Genomic DNA, 18,621 nt, shown 5'->3' on the forward strand with positions numbered 1-18,621 from the left:
AGACAATTCATATTCTAGATTCCTTACTCTTTATGGACCGGCATCAGGGATAAGAGGTTTTTAAATGGGATAACAGGTGAACAGTGTTAACTTTTGATTCCGCTAATCAGAGGCATACTGCTTCCAGTAAAAGAGGTGGGGCATAGGAACCATGGCTAGTAGCCACAGATATTCCTTATTATCCTTGAGGAATTTGCCCAATCCTCTTCTAAAGCCATCCAAGTCGGTGGCCATCGCTGCCTCCTGTGGGAGGGAGTTCCAAATGTTAACTGTGCGAATAAGTCCTTCTTTTCATCTCCTTGGAATCTGCCAACATTCAGCTTTACAGCCTATGAGTTCTGGAGAGAAGGAAGGGGACATTTCTCTATCCATTCTCTCAGTTCCAGGACCCAGGGATTATTATTTTTTAGCTGGAACTCAATCCTGGCATCTCTCAGGTGGGTGCTACAGCCATTAGAATAAAACAAGGGAGGTATTTCTAGAAAAATAGCGCTGCCAAGACACTTAAATTCTGATGACCAGACATGCCATTCCCCAATAGCCTCCTAGTAAATAACTCTCTCTCTCTCTCTCTCTCTCCGCCCCTCCTTAAAATCTATCTTCTAAAGAGCCCCTATTTCTCATTAAGCTTGTTCCTTAAACCTCTTAATGCTCATCTCCACCCACACAGAAGTCTCTAAGTGAGGCCTCGTTCCCATTGAAGAGGCAACACTTCAGACGGCAGGTGGGGCCTCACACACTAAGATGCTCCTGCATGCAATAAATGTGGTACCCAGACTGCTTTTTTGTCCATTCGTGGGAGGTGGAAATTCAAAAGCCTGTGAAGATGGCTGGGAAAATTTCATTGAACTCTTTTGGAGGGAGAAGGGAGGGTTCAGCTTATGTTACATAAAAGAGGCGCAGAGAGTCTGTCTTGTCTGTATCTCTCTCTTGTGACTCCCCCCCTTTCAGATCTTCAGCACCTCATTTAAGTAAAGGAAGCCAAACTCAAGGTAATTTGTAAGAAGTTGATCTATTAGTGCGGCAGCTCCTGCACTTTGGAACTCCCTGCCTATTGACATGGGGCAGGCGTTTGTGGTTAGGCAAGGCTATGCTGAAACGTAGAACTCGGAGGTGCCCTTTAATCTGCTTTTTAGCTTATCGTTGATTTTATTTTCGTGTGAATGTTTTAAATAGCTTTCAAACTGGTATTTACCAATAATTTTCATTCTTTTTGTAACTGGCTTTGAGGCTTCTTTCTTACAATCCTGTAGTATATAAAATTTGTGAAATAAATAAATGTTTTACATCAATCAATTTAATGTGGGGTGTTTTTTTTTGTTTCTTTGGTAAAATGCTTAGAGGTTTTATTATGATCAAGCAGTATATAAATGTTTTCAAACAAACAAGTAAAACTCTTTAAGGACTTAGATGCAAGGGATAAAAACGGCCACCTTGGAATCTTCCAATCTGTGTAAAGAAACCACCTCCCTCTTTCCACCTCCATTGATTTACTTATTTTATTACTATTTCTATCCTACCCTTCCTCCAAGGAGCTCATGGTGGCCTACATAGTTCTCCTTCTCCACATTTTATCCTCACAAGAACTCTGCAAAGTACCAAAGAATCATAGAGTTGGAAGGGACCCTAAGGATTATCTAGTCCAACCCCCTGCAATGCAGGAATACGCCGCTGTCTCCTAAGAGAAGCGAACCTGCACCCTTGGGGCTATCAGCACTGTGCTTTAACCTACTGAGGTATAATTAGTATGTTAGACTGAGATGGAGTGCTTGGCTCAAGGTCACCCAGTGAGCTTCTTGACTGGGCGGGGATTCAAACCCGGGTCTCCCAGGTCCCAACACTCTGTAACCAACACACTGATGACATCCGCCTTCTTACATAGAGGTTTCCTAACATGCTCAGAGGTGTTATTATGGTCAAGCGGTCTTTAAGTGTCATCAAATAAGTAATTTAAATATTTCCGAAGATCTGGATGTGGAAATGACCAGCTTGGAGTCTTCCAATCTGTGTAAAGAAACCATTTCTGTGTTCTTCCACTGCTGGCGTCTACCTTTCTCTCTCTCTCCCCCCGCCCCTCTACAGGGCTGAGGATTCCCCCTATGAGGTCATGCAACTGGACTTTGAAATGGAGAACTTCACCAGCCAATCGGTGACCCGGCGCATCATGTGGCATATAGACTACCGAGGCCGAAACCCTCCACCCGACTTAGAGAAGGCTGTGACGGAGCTAGCGGTCATCCAGAGGGACATTCGTGCCATCCTGCCTCTGGCCATGGTGAGGGTCCCAGTAGTCAGGCTGGAAGTTGGTTTGTGTCTGTGTGCCCAGTGCTATTTTTCTAGAAAAAGAGTTCTGGAACTCACTATGAATGCCTCCCATGTTCTCTAAGAATGGCAATGGTGCCCACCTGAGAGGTGCCAGAACTGAGTTCCAGTGAGTTTTGGCTGAGAAAAAGCCTTGTGTGCTATCCCTTTTGTTTCCTGACCTGCCCGTATCCTGAAACTGGCCCACCGGACCCATTGCATGATCTCATTCCCCCGACTCAAGTAAAGAAGCCTGTGTTTCCCACGCTTCTGGGGCCTGGAATGTAGTTCTATCACAGACGCAGGTGGCGCTGTGGTCTAAACCACTGAGCCTCTTGGGCTTGCTGTTCAGAAGGTTGGCAGTTCGAATCCCTGCGACCAAGTGAGTTCCTGTTGCTCTGTCCCAGCTCCTGCCAACTTAGCAGTTCGAAAGCATACCAGTGCAAGTAGATAAATAGATATCTGTGTGGCGGGAAGGTAAACAGCATTTCCATGCGCTCTGGTTTCCATCACGGTGTTCCGTTGCGCCAGAAGTGATTTAGTCATGCTGGCCACATGACCTGGAAAGCTGTCTGTGGACAAACGCTGGCTCCCTCGGCCTGAAAGCGAGATGAGCGCCGCAACCCCATAGTTGCTTTTGGCTGGACTTAACCGTCCAGGGGTCTTTTACCTTTTTACCTTTTTCTATCCCCTCACAAAAACTGGAGCCAGCAGTACAAGGGACTTTTACAGGGCAGTTGGCCAGTCCAGGTGTCAAAACTGGCCCACAGGAGGCAGAGGGTGAGGAAGACCAGAAAGGCCTCCGCCCTCCCTGCAGTGTAGGATCCGGGCACTGTAACTACCACAGCCTCCTTTGTCCCCTCAAGGACACGGAGATCATCAATACGGCCATCCTAACAGGTCGGACGGTGGCCATCCCAGTCAAGGTCATTGCCATTGAGATGACGGGCGTCATTGTGGACATCTCGACCGACGCAGAATGCAAGTCCACCAATGAGGACATCATCAAGGTGGGTGGGTGGGTGGGATTCAAGGTGGGTGATGGGGAACCAGGCTGTGTGGGTATATGGGAGGCACAACTGCATTTGTATGATCAGTCCCAACATGGCTAACCAGAGGTATCTGCATTTTATTACATTTTTTTGTATTATTTTAATTACTTTTTAACAATGTCTGTGTGTGTGTGTTTGTGTGTGTTTATCTGTTTTACAATTTAAAATATTCATTTAAACAACCTTAAAATATCAATGACTTCCCTTCTTCCCTTTCCATGGTTCATTTTGCATAACACAAATCCCTGCATATTTTATATAAACTAAATCATTCAGCATTCCATTATGACATCCATCAATACTTATTTACACAGTTGAATTTATCTTAATGCTCCCAACGTTTTCAAGTGTACACACTTTCCCCCTGTATATTCAACAAACATTTTTCAATCTTCTTTACACATATGTTCTTCTTGTTCTCTTATTCTATAAGTTAGGCCCGCTTCTGGTTAGCTTTTGGTATTTTATCTGTGTTGTTTTGATTTCTGTAAGCCACTTTCAGTCCCAGTCTGGGAAAATGACAGTAATTATTATTAGTATTATTAGTATTATTTTGTTCTAACCCAAAAGTCCCAATTCCTTGTGTGAAAGGTGCTTTGAACTTTATGCAGCTTCTCCACCCCATAATACACACTTCCACCACTTTCACATACTCCCTGCTCCAGAAGCAGCAGCAGCCAGCCCACTCCCTGCCAAATTCCTCACAGTGCATATGGAACTCCCTCCCACTGGAGGCAATGATGGCCACCAACTTGGATGGCTTTAAAAGAGGATTAGAGGAGAAGGCTCTCAATGGCTGCTAGCCATGATGGCTGTTTTCTGTTTCCATGGTCAGAGGCAGTGATGCTTCTGAATACCAGTTGCTGGAAGCTACAGGAGGGGAGAGGGCTCTTGCGCTCGAATCCTGCTTGTGTGTTTCCCAGAGGCATCTGGCTGGCCAACGTGAGAACAGGATGCGGGACTAGACAGAGCCTCTGGCCTGATCCGGCATACTCTTCTTCTATTCTTACACCCCTCGCCCACTGCCTGGACTGAAAACAATCAAGTTTGATTTACCATTGCCAGGTTTTAATGGTTCCCTTTCAGCCTGAGCGAGCACGCTAGCAATCCTGCATTTCTGGACAGGCTCCGAGACACTCTGATGGGGCTAATGTGCTCCTTCCCCACTCGTAAATCTCTCTGGTCGCCGGCCCTCGAATCCGGGGACGGGACCGAGCCTGCGAGCCGGGTTGAATAATTGATCAAGTCACTGCCCCTTTGCCTCCTCTTCTGACTTACCTTCCTCTATTCCTTTTCTGTCGCCCCCCCCCAACCTACTGAGTTATGTTGACATTGCTCCGAACGAGGTATGCTTGGCAGGAACTCTTGCGTACCTGGAGAGACTGGAGGGAGGGCGATTGCTCTGTCAGGACTATAAACCTGCACCATCCATCAGGCAACCTGCTATCTGTTACTGTAAATAATTCAGCATTAAGGAGAGCCGTGGCGTCGTCGGTGGCTCCACTCCCCGGGTGTGTATTGCAAAGAGGGGGCATAAACAACAGGAGTAGCTCTATCGATCTCCGGGCTTGAGGAGCGCGGAGGAACAAGCCTCCGGTTATCTGTGCAGCAAGAGGCTGATGGATGCCGTGGCCCCGTCTGGTTCAGAGCGACGCGGATCCCTTGCGGAGCAAGCGCGTTGCGCTCTGGAGAACATGAGAACTCATGGTCATCCAGTGAACAGGAGCTAGCCAGCCGTGAATCACGTAGTGCAAGTCGCAGTTAACTCCTTATTAGCGAAAATATTATCAGCAGCAGGAATGCCAGGCATAATAAGCACAGCAACTTGTCTCCGGTAGATGTTGCCCGCATGAAGCAGTTGCCGAGACTGAAGCAATCCCCAAGCAATCAGAGACTGTGTCTGCACGTCACCAGTCTCTGCCCTCTTCATGCCTCTTCTTGTTCTGGGAAATCAGAGAGGAGGGGAGCTGGTTGCAGCAGGAAGGGGAGACATCCGTGCCTCTTCACCAGCCAGATCTCTCTGCCTCTTGGCCTCCCTCCTCTCCTGCTTCAGCTTCTGCCTCTGATTCTGGACTTCTCTCTGCCACAGACTCTCCCAGCTCACTAAGCCCTGTTGCTCCTTCAGCTTCTGACACCTCCTCCCCAAAGTCTTCTCCCTCTGACCGCTCATCGTCATCCTACCAACATTCCCTGCACTCCGAGACTTCTTCCCCTGGGGGTTCCCCAGCTGGTTCCTCCCACCATTCCTCTGCGTCCAACCAGTCCATGACACAGAGCCATGGAGCTCCCATTAGCCTGCCTTATCTTGAGACATAACTATTTGATCCTCCTAGGGATGGCTCAAATGCGGACCACGAGCAGCCCAGCCCAGCCGGCTTCCTCCCTGATCCTGCAATCTGGCAGTGTTGTTGTTGTTTAGTTGTTTAGTCGTGTCTGACTCTTCGTGACCCCATGGACAGAGCATGCCAGGCACTCCTGTCTTCCACTGCCTCCCACAGTTTGGTCAGGCTTATGCTGGTAGCTTCGAGAATGCTGTCTAGCCATCTCGTCCTCTGTCGTCCCCTTCTCCTTGCGCCCTCCATCTTTCCCAACATCAGGGTCTTTTCCAGGGAGTCTCAGCTTCAGGATCTGTCCTTCCAGTGAGCACTCAGGGCTGATTTCCTTCAGAATGGAGAGGTTTGATCTTCTTGCAGTCCATGGGACTCTCAAGAGTCTCCTCCAGACCAGAATTCAAAAGCATCAGTTCTTTGGCGATCAGCCTTCTTTATGGTCCAGCTCTCACTTCCATACATCACTACTGGGAAAACCATAGCTTTAACTATATGGACCTTTGTTGGCAAGGTGAGGTCTCTGCTTTTTAAGATGCTGATCTGGCAATGCCAGGGATCAAACCTGGGACCTGAGAACCTGCTGGATCAGGCCAGTGGCCCAGCTAGTTCAGCATCCTGTACCCACAGTGGCCAACCAGATGCCTCTGCTGGGAAGCCTACAAGCAGGATTTGAGCACAAGAGCATTCTCCCCTCTTGCGTCCTCCAGCAACTAGTTTTCAGGAGCATTGCTGCCTCCAACTACAGTCATCACAGCAGACAGTAATCGATTGCCTTCCCCTCCATGTACTTGTTCAATCCTCTTTTAAAGCCGTCCAAATTGCTGGCCATAGCTTGCCTCCTGTGGGAGGGAGTTCCACAGTTGAACTATGCGCTGCACGAAGAAAATGGATAAACTATGCCGAGTTGGTGATACATACAGGAAGAATTAGAAACCAGGAAGAGACTGACTTTAACAAAGAATGGGGAAAGTTTATAATTTATTTTTAAAGATTACTGTAAACCATTACACACATTGGTAGGATGGACAGAAATCTATGGAGTGATAAAGGATTTATAAAAATAGAGCTACGGAAGAGATGCAGAGGGGGAGATCATTATATGAAGAGCCACAGTGGGAGGGGAGGGAAGTCAAAGGGGATTATATGTTTATGTTGTTGTTGTTTTCTGTTTGTAAAAATGCAAAAATTAGATTTAAAAAGAAGACGAAGGGTTTTCTTTTCTCTCTCCCAAACCTGATTTTCTTCCCCATCCAGGGATGGATGTTACCCAAAGTGTAGCTAGCGTACAGCACGAGGCATTGGGGAGTTTTTCTCCAGCAGCGTTTCAAGACAGATGCTATTATTTGTCGTCCCTGGAAGGGCTGGGAGTGAGCCTGCTTCGGACTGTGTTGCTGGGTGTGTTTATTAGCGCAGAGGAGGCAAGCGCTGTGGCGTCGTCTTTATTTTGATGAACGACACAATATCCAGAGATGCATTTCAGGGCTCATTTTTATTCCGATGCCGAGCTGAGATTGCCTTTGCAGACATGCTGAGCTGGTGTCTCTTGGATGTTGAAGGCAAGCTTAAGTAGCCCCGGGGGAATAAGAAGAAATAGACCCCAGCTAATGTCTAACACACACACACACACACACACACACACACACCACGTATCCCTGACGCCAGAACAACCAGCCAGCTTCATAGATGAGAGGAAAGGTTTTCCCAAACAGTGGTCCACAAAGCACCAGTAGTTTGTGAGAGGCAGTTCGTGACCTCTAGCGTGGGAATTCAGCTTTGTCTTGGCCAAAGCATCCTGGGTCCCATCTCTTCCTCTTCCTCGGTACCCTAACCCACCAGTTTTGCCTGCAGGTTTCCAGCAGCTGCGACTATGTCTTTGTGAGTGGCAAAGAATCGAGGGGCTCCATGAATGCTGGGGTGTCCTTCAGCTACGAGCACCTTACCGCCCTCCTGGAGATGACCGTCTGGGTCCCCAAACTCCCGCTGCACATCGAGCTCTCTGACTCCCGGCTCAGCCAGGTGAAAGGGTGGCGAGTTCCAATCTTACCCGATAGGAGGTAAGCCAGGAGTTGGGGAAGGAGTGGGGTGGTTGGAAATCCTCTTGGGGATTGTGTTTGAGAGCCTCTAGGCATGCACAGTGAAGACTAGTGGCCATTCTTGATCCCATTGCCCAGAAGCTTCAGCTCATGGCAGAATTCTCCTCTAGGTGTGCTCACCTCTTTAGAACACGCAAGGACATGCAACTCTCTTATTTGAGAAACCTATCTGCTACAAAAAGCATCATCCTTTTTCAGACATTAACTAATTTTAATAGCATGTTTTTTAATTATTGTAACCTACCATAGTCCCTCATGGTGAAGAGATAATAATAATAATAATAATAATAATAATAATAATAATAATAATAATAAAATGGGCTGGAAATATCCACCCTTTTAGAGTGAGGGAAGGCAGCACAGCCATCGCTCTGATTTGACTTTGCGATGTTATGTCACGTGAAATCCGATTGGCTACGTGGTGTCATTACGCCAGATGCACGATCCCTGATTGGTTGGATTGGCTGGTTAGTGGAAACTCCTTTTTAGGAAAAAAAGCGGGGAAGCGCCAGAGCAGCTGCCGGCTGACCCAACTGCTTTGGCTCCCACAGGTCTGTCCGGGAGAGCGAGGATGATGAAGAAGAGGAAGAGCGGCGGCAGAGCCGGGGCTGCACCCTCCAGTACCAGCATGCCACCCTGCAGGTCTTCACCCAGTTCCACACCACCTCCTCGGAGGGCACGGACCAGGTGGTCACCATGCTGGGCCCGGAGTGGATGGTTGAGGTCACGGACCTGGTCAGCGACTTCATGAAGGTCGATGACCCTCGGGTGGCACACATGGTGGACACCAACACCCTCGCCGGCCGGGAGCCTGGCACCACCCTCTTCAAGGTAAGAGCGTAACAGGTACCCAGCAAGGAAAGGACCATAGCTCTGTTCTAGATCACATGCTTTTCATGCAGAAGGTTCCAGGTTCAATCCCTAGTGGCATCTCCAGGTAAGGCATTCGAGAGACTCCTTGCCTGAAACCCTGGAGAGCTGCTACCAGTCAGTGTAGACTGTACAGAGCTAGATGGACCAGTGGCTCCTATTTAAATAAGCCCTTGATTGGGAGCCACGAGGACTGGAATCTGAGCTTAGTGGCGGAGCCTCTGCTTTGCAGGCAGAATGTCTTAAGGTCCCATTCCTAGAATCTCCTGGAAAGCCAATTCCATTCCATGTAGACAATACTGAGATGGATGAGCCAATCATCAGTATAATGAATCCTCCAATGCTCTTCTTAAAATTAGCCCTTTATTTGGAATAGTGAGGACTAGAATCTTGGCTTGCTTTTAAGTAAAAATTCAGTGATGAAGAAAAGATCCCAGGCTTAATCCCCAATGGCAGCTACAGGTAAGGTTGGGGGAAAGACCTGGAGAGCTTGCACCAGTTAGATAGATAGACACAATTGCCTTGTTCTATATCAGGCAATATCCTATATTAAGGAGCAGGGGTTATCTGCCTCCGTTAGGGGAGGCAAAGGAGGTGCAGCTGTAAGCATCAGTTTCCCCAACCATCTGAGCACCTTTAGATTTGCAGCTCCCCTCTCCTCCCCTGGCACTAGATACTCCTCATATCGGAGGCCCCTTTCCCACATGTTCATAGAATTGTAGAGTTGAAGCAGACCCCCAAAAGTCATCCAGCCTCACGTAAAGGAGAGTCAAGCACCTTCCACGGGAATCCATTCCATGGCCGAACGGCTCTGGCCGTCCATAAGTTCCTCCTAAAGTATTTCCAGAATTCCCTTTCTTGCCACTGAAAGTCATCATTTCGGGTCCTCCGCTCTGAAGCAGCAGAAAGCAAGCTCCCTCCGTCTTCCATGTGACAGCTCTTCAGATTTTTGAAGGTGGCTGTTATCTCACCTCTCAGTCTCCTCCAGGCTAAGTATACCCAACTCCCTCAACAGAGGCCCTCTCTTCATTCTCGCTTCACACATCCCAGGGCTAAGAAAACAGATCTGTTTTCCTTGGTGGGAAGGGGGGCTTGTCTGCATTTTCCTGCCTCTACATTCCTCTTCCTCCTCGGCTGCACACCCCTACGCCCCTTCTTCCTCCCTCTCTCTCTCTCTCTCTCCCTCTCTCTCTCCCTCTCTCTCGTTTTCTCCCCGAACCAGCTCCTCTTGAGCCTGTGCCAAGCATCTCTTAACTACAATTAGTTCCAAGCCTGGGCACTGTATTGCCTTCCTAAGCAGAAATTCCCAGGCTCCCAGATGCTGCCTTCAAAGATTTGAGCAGTTCAAGGTCGGAGTGTCTTCCCCCGGTGAAATGTACTTCGGAGAATTGTGTGTGCGTGTGTTTGCAGGGCGAGTGCATGAAGGGAAGGCCATGGAGTGGTGCTGTTCTCTGGCTTGGCTCATTAGCATCGCTGGCCTGGGTTGGAAAGAGAGAAGCAATGCTTAGCTAGAGACCTCAGCAGGCAATTTCTCCATCAAGAATCACAGAATTGGAAGGGTCCAAGAGGATCATCTTTCGCCCAGCGTGGGACTTGAACCCACAACCCTAAGATTAAGAGTCTCGTGCTCTACCGATTGAGCTATCCTCTGGCTTTTTAAAAGGATCTCCCAGCTTGGGGTGTGGGATGACACTTTTCCATTCCATGGCATTCATCCCTTTAATATATATCATCGTTTTTTTACACACAACACACAGGGCTCATCCAGACTTCCTTTTTGAGCTTAGTTTCTAGGCGCCGGTCAAGGACATCCCTGCAGAGAGTGCACTACAGCAATCCACAAGGATGATGCACAGATATATAAGCTAGGCACCAAATAACTCATTAAATGAGGGTTATAGTCGCCAAAGTAGAAGGCCTGGTTGCCCTTTGGGGCCAGACGACTTTTGGGCTCCTGAAACCCGTTCTGATTGTGCAGATAAAATATAACTGATATAATTCTGCAGGATGTGTTGCTGGTGTGCTCAGGGAAGTTTTTAATTTTTATTGTGTTTTTAATATCGGTTGGAAGCCGCCCAGAGTGGCTGGGGAGGCCCAGCCAGATGGTTGGGGTATAGATAATAAATTGTTATTGTTGTTGTTGTTGAAAACAGTCCAGATCCACAGATCCCCAGGCATGCACCACCAGGTGGTGGAGATGTCAGGCCCCATCCTGGCACCTGGGCATCTTCACTAGAACGCATGTTGGCCAATAGCCAAGTGCAAAATACACCTGGCGCTGGTGGTGATGAGGAATGTGACTGGGCGTTCCTCCTAATCCCAACCAGAGGAGATGTTCTCTTCCCGTAGGTGGTCTCTCCGCTCATGGAGGCGGTCCTTGGGGAGACCTTGGTGACGGTGGCGGACGAGAAGGTCAGCATCACCGAACTGAAGGCCCAGGTCATCTCAAACCTCTCCCTCTCCCTCCACCCCAGCCCTGGGAACAGCCACACCATCGTGGCCAAGACGACAGCCCAGCAGACTCTGAACTTCTCCAAGCAGGTACTTCTTCTGGGGCAGCCCTCATGGACTGGGGGCAGGGGAGGGGGTAGAGTTAATTAATTAATTGTCCCATTCTTTCATTTAGAACCCACTTTTTCTCCAAGGAACTCTAGGGGCCGCCCGCACTTCTCCCCTCCCTGTTTTATCCTCACAACAACCCTGTGAGGTAGGTTTGGTGGAGCAGTAGTGACAGGCCCCAGGTCACCTGGCGGGTGGTCCTAGCCCAACACTCTAACCCAGGGGTCAGCAAACTTTTTCAGCAAGGGGCCAGTCCACTGTCCCTCAGACCATGTGGTGGGCTGGACTATATTTTTTTTTTGGGGGGGGGGAATAAAAAATGAACAAATTCCTGTTCCCCACAAATAACCCAGAGATGCATTTTAAATAAAAGGACACATTCTACTCATGTAAAAACACGCTGATTCCCGGACCATCCGCTGGCCAGATTTAGAAGGCGATTGGGCCGCATCCGGCCCCATCCTTAGTTTGCCTACCCATGCTCTAACCACTACACCACACTGCCTCTTGCTTGCCTTCTCTCACTCTAATCATTTCCTTAAGTTTACATGTCATTGCTGCTGCCCAATATTTTTGCTAACCGTTCCTGCACTGTGGGAGGTGACCTATTTCCCTCCCCCCCATTTGTCACAAAACGAGTGTCTGATCAGCTGCTATCAAATTCCATATTAAGTTTTTATGTTTTTCTCGAGGGTCTAAATCCTTTCTGAGACAATTATCAGAGCATCCAATGGCAACTCATACAATGTCTGTGGTGATACAATCTCTACTGTCTTGCCCTAAAAGATGATAGATAGATAGATAGATGAAAGATAGATAGATAGATAGATAGATAGATAGATAGATAGATAGATAGATAGATGATAGATAGATAGATAGATGATTGATAGATAGATAGATAGATGATAGATAGATAGATAGATAGATAGATATAGATGATAGATAGATAGATAGATAGATAGATAGAGATAGATAGATAGATGATAGATAGATTAGTTTTTATTCACTGTATTCATTTTCATCTTCAAACTGTTTAGCATGCCTGCACAGAGATATATCTCTGTTTACATTAGAGCATATGGCACGCAACAATTACATAAAATTAAAAGTAACCCAACAATAAACACTCAGATAATCGTTTTCTGAATATATTAGCAAAGTTGTGTCGGAAGTGCACATACCCAAATTATTGCAATTATTACAGATATGAAAATGAGGTATAGCAACATGTAGATTGGTGAACATACATAACTCAAAAGATTTCAGTCATTGGACCAATCTACCGAATGTGTCCAAAACTTCCCATTGCAGAGAGGATAAATTTTACTTTGTGGAGTCATAGACCATTGAGAGAGCAGCTTGTAATGTTTTTCTGTAACGTTAACACAAACAGGTCCTGCTGGATGAGAAATTAGAACCCCTATTATTTCCTTTTAAAGCTTGTACGCAGATGCGATTTCAAAGTATTAAGGCAAAAAAAGATATATTTTGAATAGAACAACTGCTCATGTTTCCCTTCTTATAAATTATTACCTCAGGACTTGACATTTTACCACAAAACTCACACCATCTTATTGATCCGTTATATTTTATTCTACATAACTTATCCATTGTCTGTACTGAAAGCATTTGAGGCCTTCCCACCATCATTTTGAAATTGCCATTATTTACAATTCCTTGATATGTAATTACATTGTGATTTACCCAGTTAGCCGTTTGGCCTCCTGCTACCTTACATACTTATTTATTTTATATATTAAAAAATGTTTATAGACTGCTATCTCATTTTTTAAAAAATTCAAAGCGGTTTGCAACAAAAATACATAAAAACATGTTTTTAAAAGCTTTTAAACAGACGTCAATTAAGCACTGAGGAAAGGTGTGTGCTCAGTTGCCTGCATAGGCCTGACAGAATAGAAAAGCTTCCACCAGAAGGTCTCTTTGTTTAAAAGAAAAGAAAAGATGTGAGCAAGGATATATTTAGGTGTTGACTTTGTATTTAAGCTTTTCCAAACATCTCAGACTGCATCTGTACAAGGATTTTGTATTTGAATAAAAATCCGTTGTCACAGGATCCTAGAACCGTAGAGTTTAAAGGGACACCCAGGGGTCATTCAGTCCAACCCCCTGCAATGCAGGAATCTCAGCTAAAGCATCCATGACAGAGGGTCCACCCAGCCTCTGCTTCAAAACCTCCATTGAAGAGTCCTTTCCCCTCTCTATAGTAACCATGGAATAACTGTGAGCTCTGCTTTCACTTACACCATGGAATTACCTTTGAGACATTCAGCCATTGGGCTATTACTTTTAGATGTGTAGCTTTATATTAATCTACTATATCGAGACATTTTATTCCTCCTTTGTTGTAGCTTGTCTCCAAGGTTGCCATGGGAACGCTAGCTCTTTTTTTCTTTTTTGCCTCACAAAGTTTGTAAGTAGTTTTTGCTGGTTCAATCATACCCTTTTGTCACTCTTGGCCATTACGTTTTCAAATAGATAAAGCAGCCTAGAAATTTCTAATGCCACAATGTTACATAAACATGTGAGTCCTGCCTAAGTCCATTTTAAAAACTCTTTTCAACCTTCATAACTTCCATTTAATTTAAAATATATGGTTGAAGACAACCCAATTCCTAGATACGTTATCAGCATAACTGCCCAATTAATTGCTCCCCCTTTCATCAAATTTGCATTAATTGATTGCAACACATTTATTTCAGGTTTGGATGAGCTCATTTTTGTAGCCAAATGATGTCGCCAAACCTCCCTATTATTTCAAGGAATTTCTGGTGCAGATTTTAAGGGACGAGTTAAAGAAAGCATTACATCATCAATGTACAAACAGATTTTGGAACTCGTAGACTGAACCTTCATCCCCGTTGCATCTTCTGTTGATCTTATTAGGACCGCTAACGATTCAATACATACAGTATTAGAAGAAGGAAAGGGCAACAACTGCAGAGGGCAACAATTCGTTTCTGGCTCTTCTGTTTACATAAACTGTCCAGCAAAGGGCACCTAAAATGATTCAGGGGATGGAATAATAGAATCATAAAATTGTAGAGTTGGGAGGGACTCCCGAGGGTCATCTAGTCCAAACCATTGCAGTGCAGGACTCTCAGCTATAGCATCCATGTAAGATGGTCATCTCCATGGAAGGAGAGTCCACAACTTCACAAGGGAGCCCATTCCTCTGTCAGACAGCTCTTACTCTCAGGAAGTTCTTCCTGATGGAGCTGCTCCCTTATGAGGAAAGATTGCCACATTTGGGGTTTACTAGTTTAGAGAAAAGGCAAGGAAGAGGGAGCATGACAGAACTTTATACAGTTAGGCATGGCACGGAGAAAGAAGATAGTGAGAAGTTTTCCTTTCTCACTAGAACTTGTGGCCATCCAACAAAGCTGAACGTTGGCAGATTCAGGACAGATAAGCGAAAGATAAACGTGGAACTGTGGAAATCACTCCCACAGGAGGCAGTGAAGGCCGCCAACCCTGATGGGTTTAAAACAGGATTGGACAAATTCATGGAGGGCTATTGATGGCTGACAGCCATGACAGCTGTGCTTTGCCTCCACAGTTGGAGGCAGCAATGCTTCTGAATGCCACAGGAGGGGAGAGGGCTCTTGTGACTGGGTCTTCCTTGCAGGGACATCAGGTGGGCGACTGTGAGAATGGGATTCTGGGTGGGCCACTGCCCTGATCCAGTAGGCTCATCTTATGTAAGAGAATGGGGATCTGGGCCAGCGAAAGGGTGTGGCCTCAGAAAGGGGCATGCATGGCTTCCAAAGAGGGCGTGTGGCCTGACCAAGAGACATTGCCTGGGGAAAGTTTGAAGGGCCAGGCAAAGAAACCCATGGGGGCCACATTCAGTCCACAGTCTCGAGGTTTCCTGCTCCTGATGTGAAAAGGGACGGGGGGTTTCCACACAGTTTGTTTCCCACCTTTCATTTCTCCTTCTTCCGCAGGAGGCCTTGCTGAGCCTCTGGGTGTCGTACAGCGATGGCACGACCGCTCCGCTTTCCTTGTACGACCCCAAGGACTACACGCTGGTGGTGACCAGCCAGGACCGGGCGGTGGTGTCGGTGATGCCTGAGAGAGCCTTTCCGCTGGTGATGGCCGAAGGCGAGGGGGCTGGCGAACTGGTCAGGGCCGAGCTCATGATCTGCGAGAGCTGTCAGAAGACCAAGAGGAAGAGCGTGCTAGCCACTGCCCTGGCTAGCGTCCGAGTGCATTTCAGCTCCGAGGAGGAGCCCACCTACGACTATGAGCCTGTCCAAACGCCAAGCAGGCCTGGGCGGGAGAAGGGGAGCCCTGGCACCACGCCCCGGGTGGAAGGCGACTGGCACTTGCCGCCCAGCCCGGAGAGCCGGCCGCCCAGCGCTGCCCTCCCGACCGAGGACTTTCCCACCATCCCCACAGGTTATGTGCAGGTGACGCGGGGCCTGACGGACCTCGAGATCGGCATGTACGCCCTGCTGGGCGTCTTCTGCCTCGCCATCCTCGTCTTCCTCATCAACTGCATCGTCTTCGTCCTCAAGTACCGTCACAAGCGGATCCCGCCGGAAGGCCAGACCAACATGGACCACTCTCACCACTGGGTTTTCCTGGGCAACGGGCAGCCCTTGCGGGCCCAGAACGACCTCTCGCCGCAGCCCGAGAGCTTGGGCAACCCTCTGGAGAACGTCCAGACCTGCTGCCACGCCGACCACCACAGCAGCGGCTCCTCACAGACCAGCGTGCAGAGCCAAGTGCACGGGCGGGGGGACGGCTCCTCGGGGGGCTCCACCAGGGACCAGAGCGAGGACCCGCTCAACTCGCCCACCTCCAAGCGGAAGCGGGTCAAGTTCACCACCTTCGCCACCATGCCCTCCGAGGAGCTGGCGTACAACTCCATCCCCATCGCCGACGAGGAGGACTTGGAGTGGGTCTGCCAGGACATGGGTCTGCAGGAACCCGAGGAACTGCACAACTACATCCACAGGATCAAGGAGATTGCATAGCAGGCTTGGGCCCCACGCTTACAGGAGGCAGAAGGGGCTCCCTTTGGAGAATTGGAATGGATCAACCGCATCGCCCTTCGGCGTTCGCCGGGCTCCCCTGCGGCCCTGCTCTAAGTGGACCAGCCCGCCGCTGGCCCTGCTATGTTCAGAGAGAGAAGGAGGGCGACCCCCTAGGAGGGGGATGGATCCTTTTGCTCAGTGGGGGAGCCGGATGTGCGGAAAGCAGCTTCTGCTGCAACTGTGGAAGTGCCAGGCGACGCGCTGGGATTGGGTGGGGGAGACTGGGCCAGCTGAGGCCAGCTGGTGCTTCTGCCCAGAGCCAAGTATTTAAAGGGGGGTGGGGTGGGTGGCGCCGCCAAGCAGGCCGGGAGGAGTGGAGAGCTCAGGAGCCACCGTATGGAATTGCCCCACAGAGGGGATAAGTCCTTGCACCTGATTTCGGTTTGGCCGGGGGAGAGGGGAAGCTTGCTCCTGGCCTCCCCAAAACGACCACTGCTGCCTTTGCTGCCGCCCGTCTCTGAAAGGCAATCCTCCCCTCGGCTTTTCTTCTTCATTTTTTTTTTTTGCACAATAAATGTTGACTGTTTTTTTTATATATATAAAAAATAAAATAAAAAAGATAATATTCAGGGATTCTGTCTGATCGGGTGGGACCCGTGTGGAGCGGTGCTGGCTGCCCAAGCCGTCATCTGATTCCTGCGTTGCCCTGCCCATGCACCTGGTCCCAATTCTTCCGAGACTGGGTTTGTTTACCTGATACGCAATCTGGTTTTCCCAGTGAGGGGGTGGGTGCGTTGTGGAACAAAGCTGGAAGCCAGGAGCCTCGCGGGCATGCACATCCTTGGTCCAAATATCAGTGGAATAAGTCCCAGGAAGAGACTGTCAGGTTCCCATTCTGGGACAGCCTCCCAGTGTTTACTTGCTTGGTGGGCCAACTGGGTGGGCCTTGCAGCCCAACCAGCAGTCATAATGGTGGTTGCAGCGTTCCTTCCCTTCTGCTCAGCAGTGCTTCTAGTCCCTAGAGAGGGGGGGGGGGGGTGGACGACATGCTGTCCCTTTCCTGTAAACTCTCTTCCATTCCTCTTCTGGGAAGGGAGCTCCTCTGTGTGCCCCAAGGAAGGAGGGCTTGCAGAAGGGGGAGGCAGGCTAGGAGGCAAGGCTTAAACAGGGCATTGGGACAGTTGTGGCTGTGCTGTCTGGGGCAAGGGCCGTAGCTCAGTGACAGGGCATTTCTTTGCACGCATAAAGTCCCATGTTTCATCCCCAACAGCATCTTCGGGTCGGGCTGGGAATCTCCCCTGCCTGATACCCTGGGAAGCAGCTGCCAGTTAGTGTAGACAATACTGAGCTAGATGGACCAGTGTTTTAGGGCAGGTCCCTATGGTCCAGTGGGTCAGTGTGGGAGGAGGGCTGGATTTCACATTTTGGTTAAAAAAAACAAGCTCCTCTTGGGTGCAGGATTCTCATTTCCCCCTTCATAGATCTCTCTTTATTTCTCCTTGGGTTGATCTTCTTTTCCTTGGTTTGGGGTGGGGTTGGGGAGGCAGGGATGTTGGTCCCGCAGGTGAAAACATTCATTTGGACGAGACTCCAAAAAGGATTTGGAACTCAAGTGTTGCTGGCAGGGGTGGCGCCTTTCGATGAAATCTGAGAGTCTGTGGCAGCGAGCATCACAAGGCTGATTGACCCCCCGAGACTCAGAGGGGGTTTAGGCACTAGGGGGATATCTTGTTCAGAGTGGGCCTTGGATAACTGCCCTTCCATGTCAGTCATTCCGAAAGATCTCCTTTCCTTTGGATCAGAACCAGTCTACCCATGCAGGAGAATCACATGGTATGGTTCCTAGGTGGACCCAGGTTGCAAGGGGTGGGGGTGGAATCTCAGAATGAAAAAAAACACATGACACCCTCCCCCTCCAATTGGGACTTCGTTGCCATCTCATGTTTGAAAGAAAAACTGGGAACTGAAGCCCAGTGGTGGACTATAGCCAATGGTGGCAGTCCATGGAGTAGAACTCTATGATGTCATTTGCCCTGGACTGTACCACTGAAGGGGGAGGGAAGGGGAGCCCCATGGCGTTGGATATCGCTCCCCACAGACCCGACCCACACTCTCAATTAAAGCAATGTAAAATAAATGTATTAAAATTCAGCTAGTAAAAAGAGCACAGCATAATTAAAAGCCCTCCCTTTTTTAAAAAAGAGCTCCCAAAGACCTGTTGGAAAGACAGCAAGGAGCATAGAAGCCAACTCCTAGAGGCCAAGGTCCCTTTGGGCCCCCAATAAAATATTTGAGGGGGCTGCCCCCCCAAGTTGATAGGGATTGCCATTCAAATAGTGTGGGTGTCCCCCGTCATGTGATTGATTATGTGGGATGGGGCTTACCTGCCCCACCAATATTTTATTCAAGTTGCCAC

General features: G+C 48.4%; 1 protein-coding gene across 2 annotated transcripts in view; it reads left to right on the forward strand.

The window, feature by feature from the left end:
• TMEM132E (transmembrane protein 132E) overlaps positions 1 to 16,834 on the forward strand; it is a 121,679-nt gene extending 104,845 nt beyond the window's left edge. For both annotated transcript variants that reach the window (XM_083714383.1, XM_083714384.1), the window contains exons 4-9: positions 2,083 to 2,275; positions 3,168 to 3,311; positions 7,532 to 7,737; positions 8,328 to 8,607; positions 10,996 to 11,187; positions 15,171 to 16,834. In XM_083714383.1, the coding sequence (XP_083570509.1) occupies positions 2,083 to 2,275; positions 3,168 to 3,311; positions 7,532 to 7,737; positions 8,328 to 8,607; positions 10,996 to 11,187; positions 15,171 to 16,205 (2,050 nt within the window). In that variant the 3' untranslated portion in view covers positions 16,206 to 16,834. The remainder of the gene's footprint in view (positions 1 to 2,082; positions 2,276 to 3,167; positions 3,312 to 7,531; positions 7,738 to 8,327; positions 8,608 to 10,995; positions 11,188 to 15,170) is intronic.
• The last annotated feature ends 1,787 nt before the right edge of the window (positions 16,835 to 18,621 follow it).

This window comes from Podarcis gaigeae, assembly GCF_964106915.1.
Source record: "Podarcis gaigeae genome assembly, chromosome: 15".
NCBI classification, from domain to species: Eukaryota; Metazoa; Chordata; class Lepidosauria; order Squamata; family Lacertidae; genus Podarcis; species Podarcis gaigeae.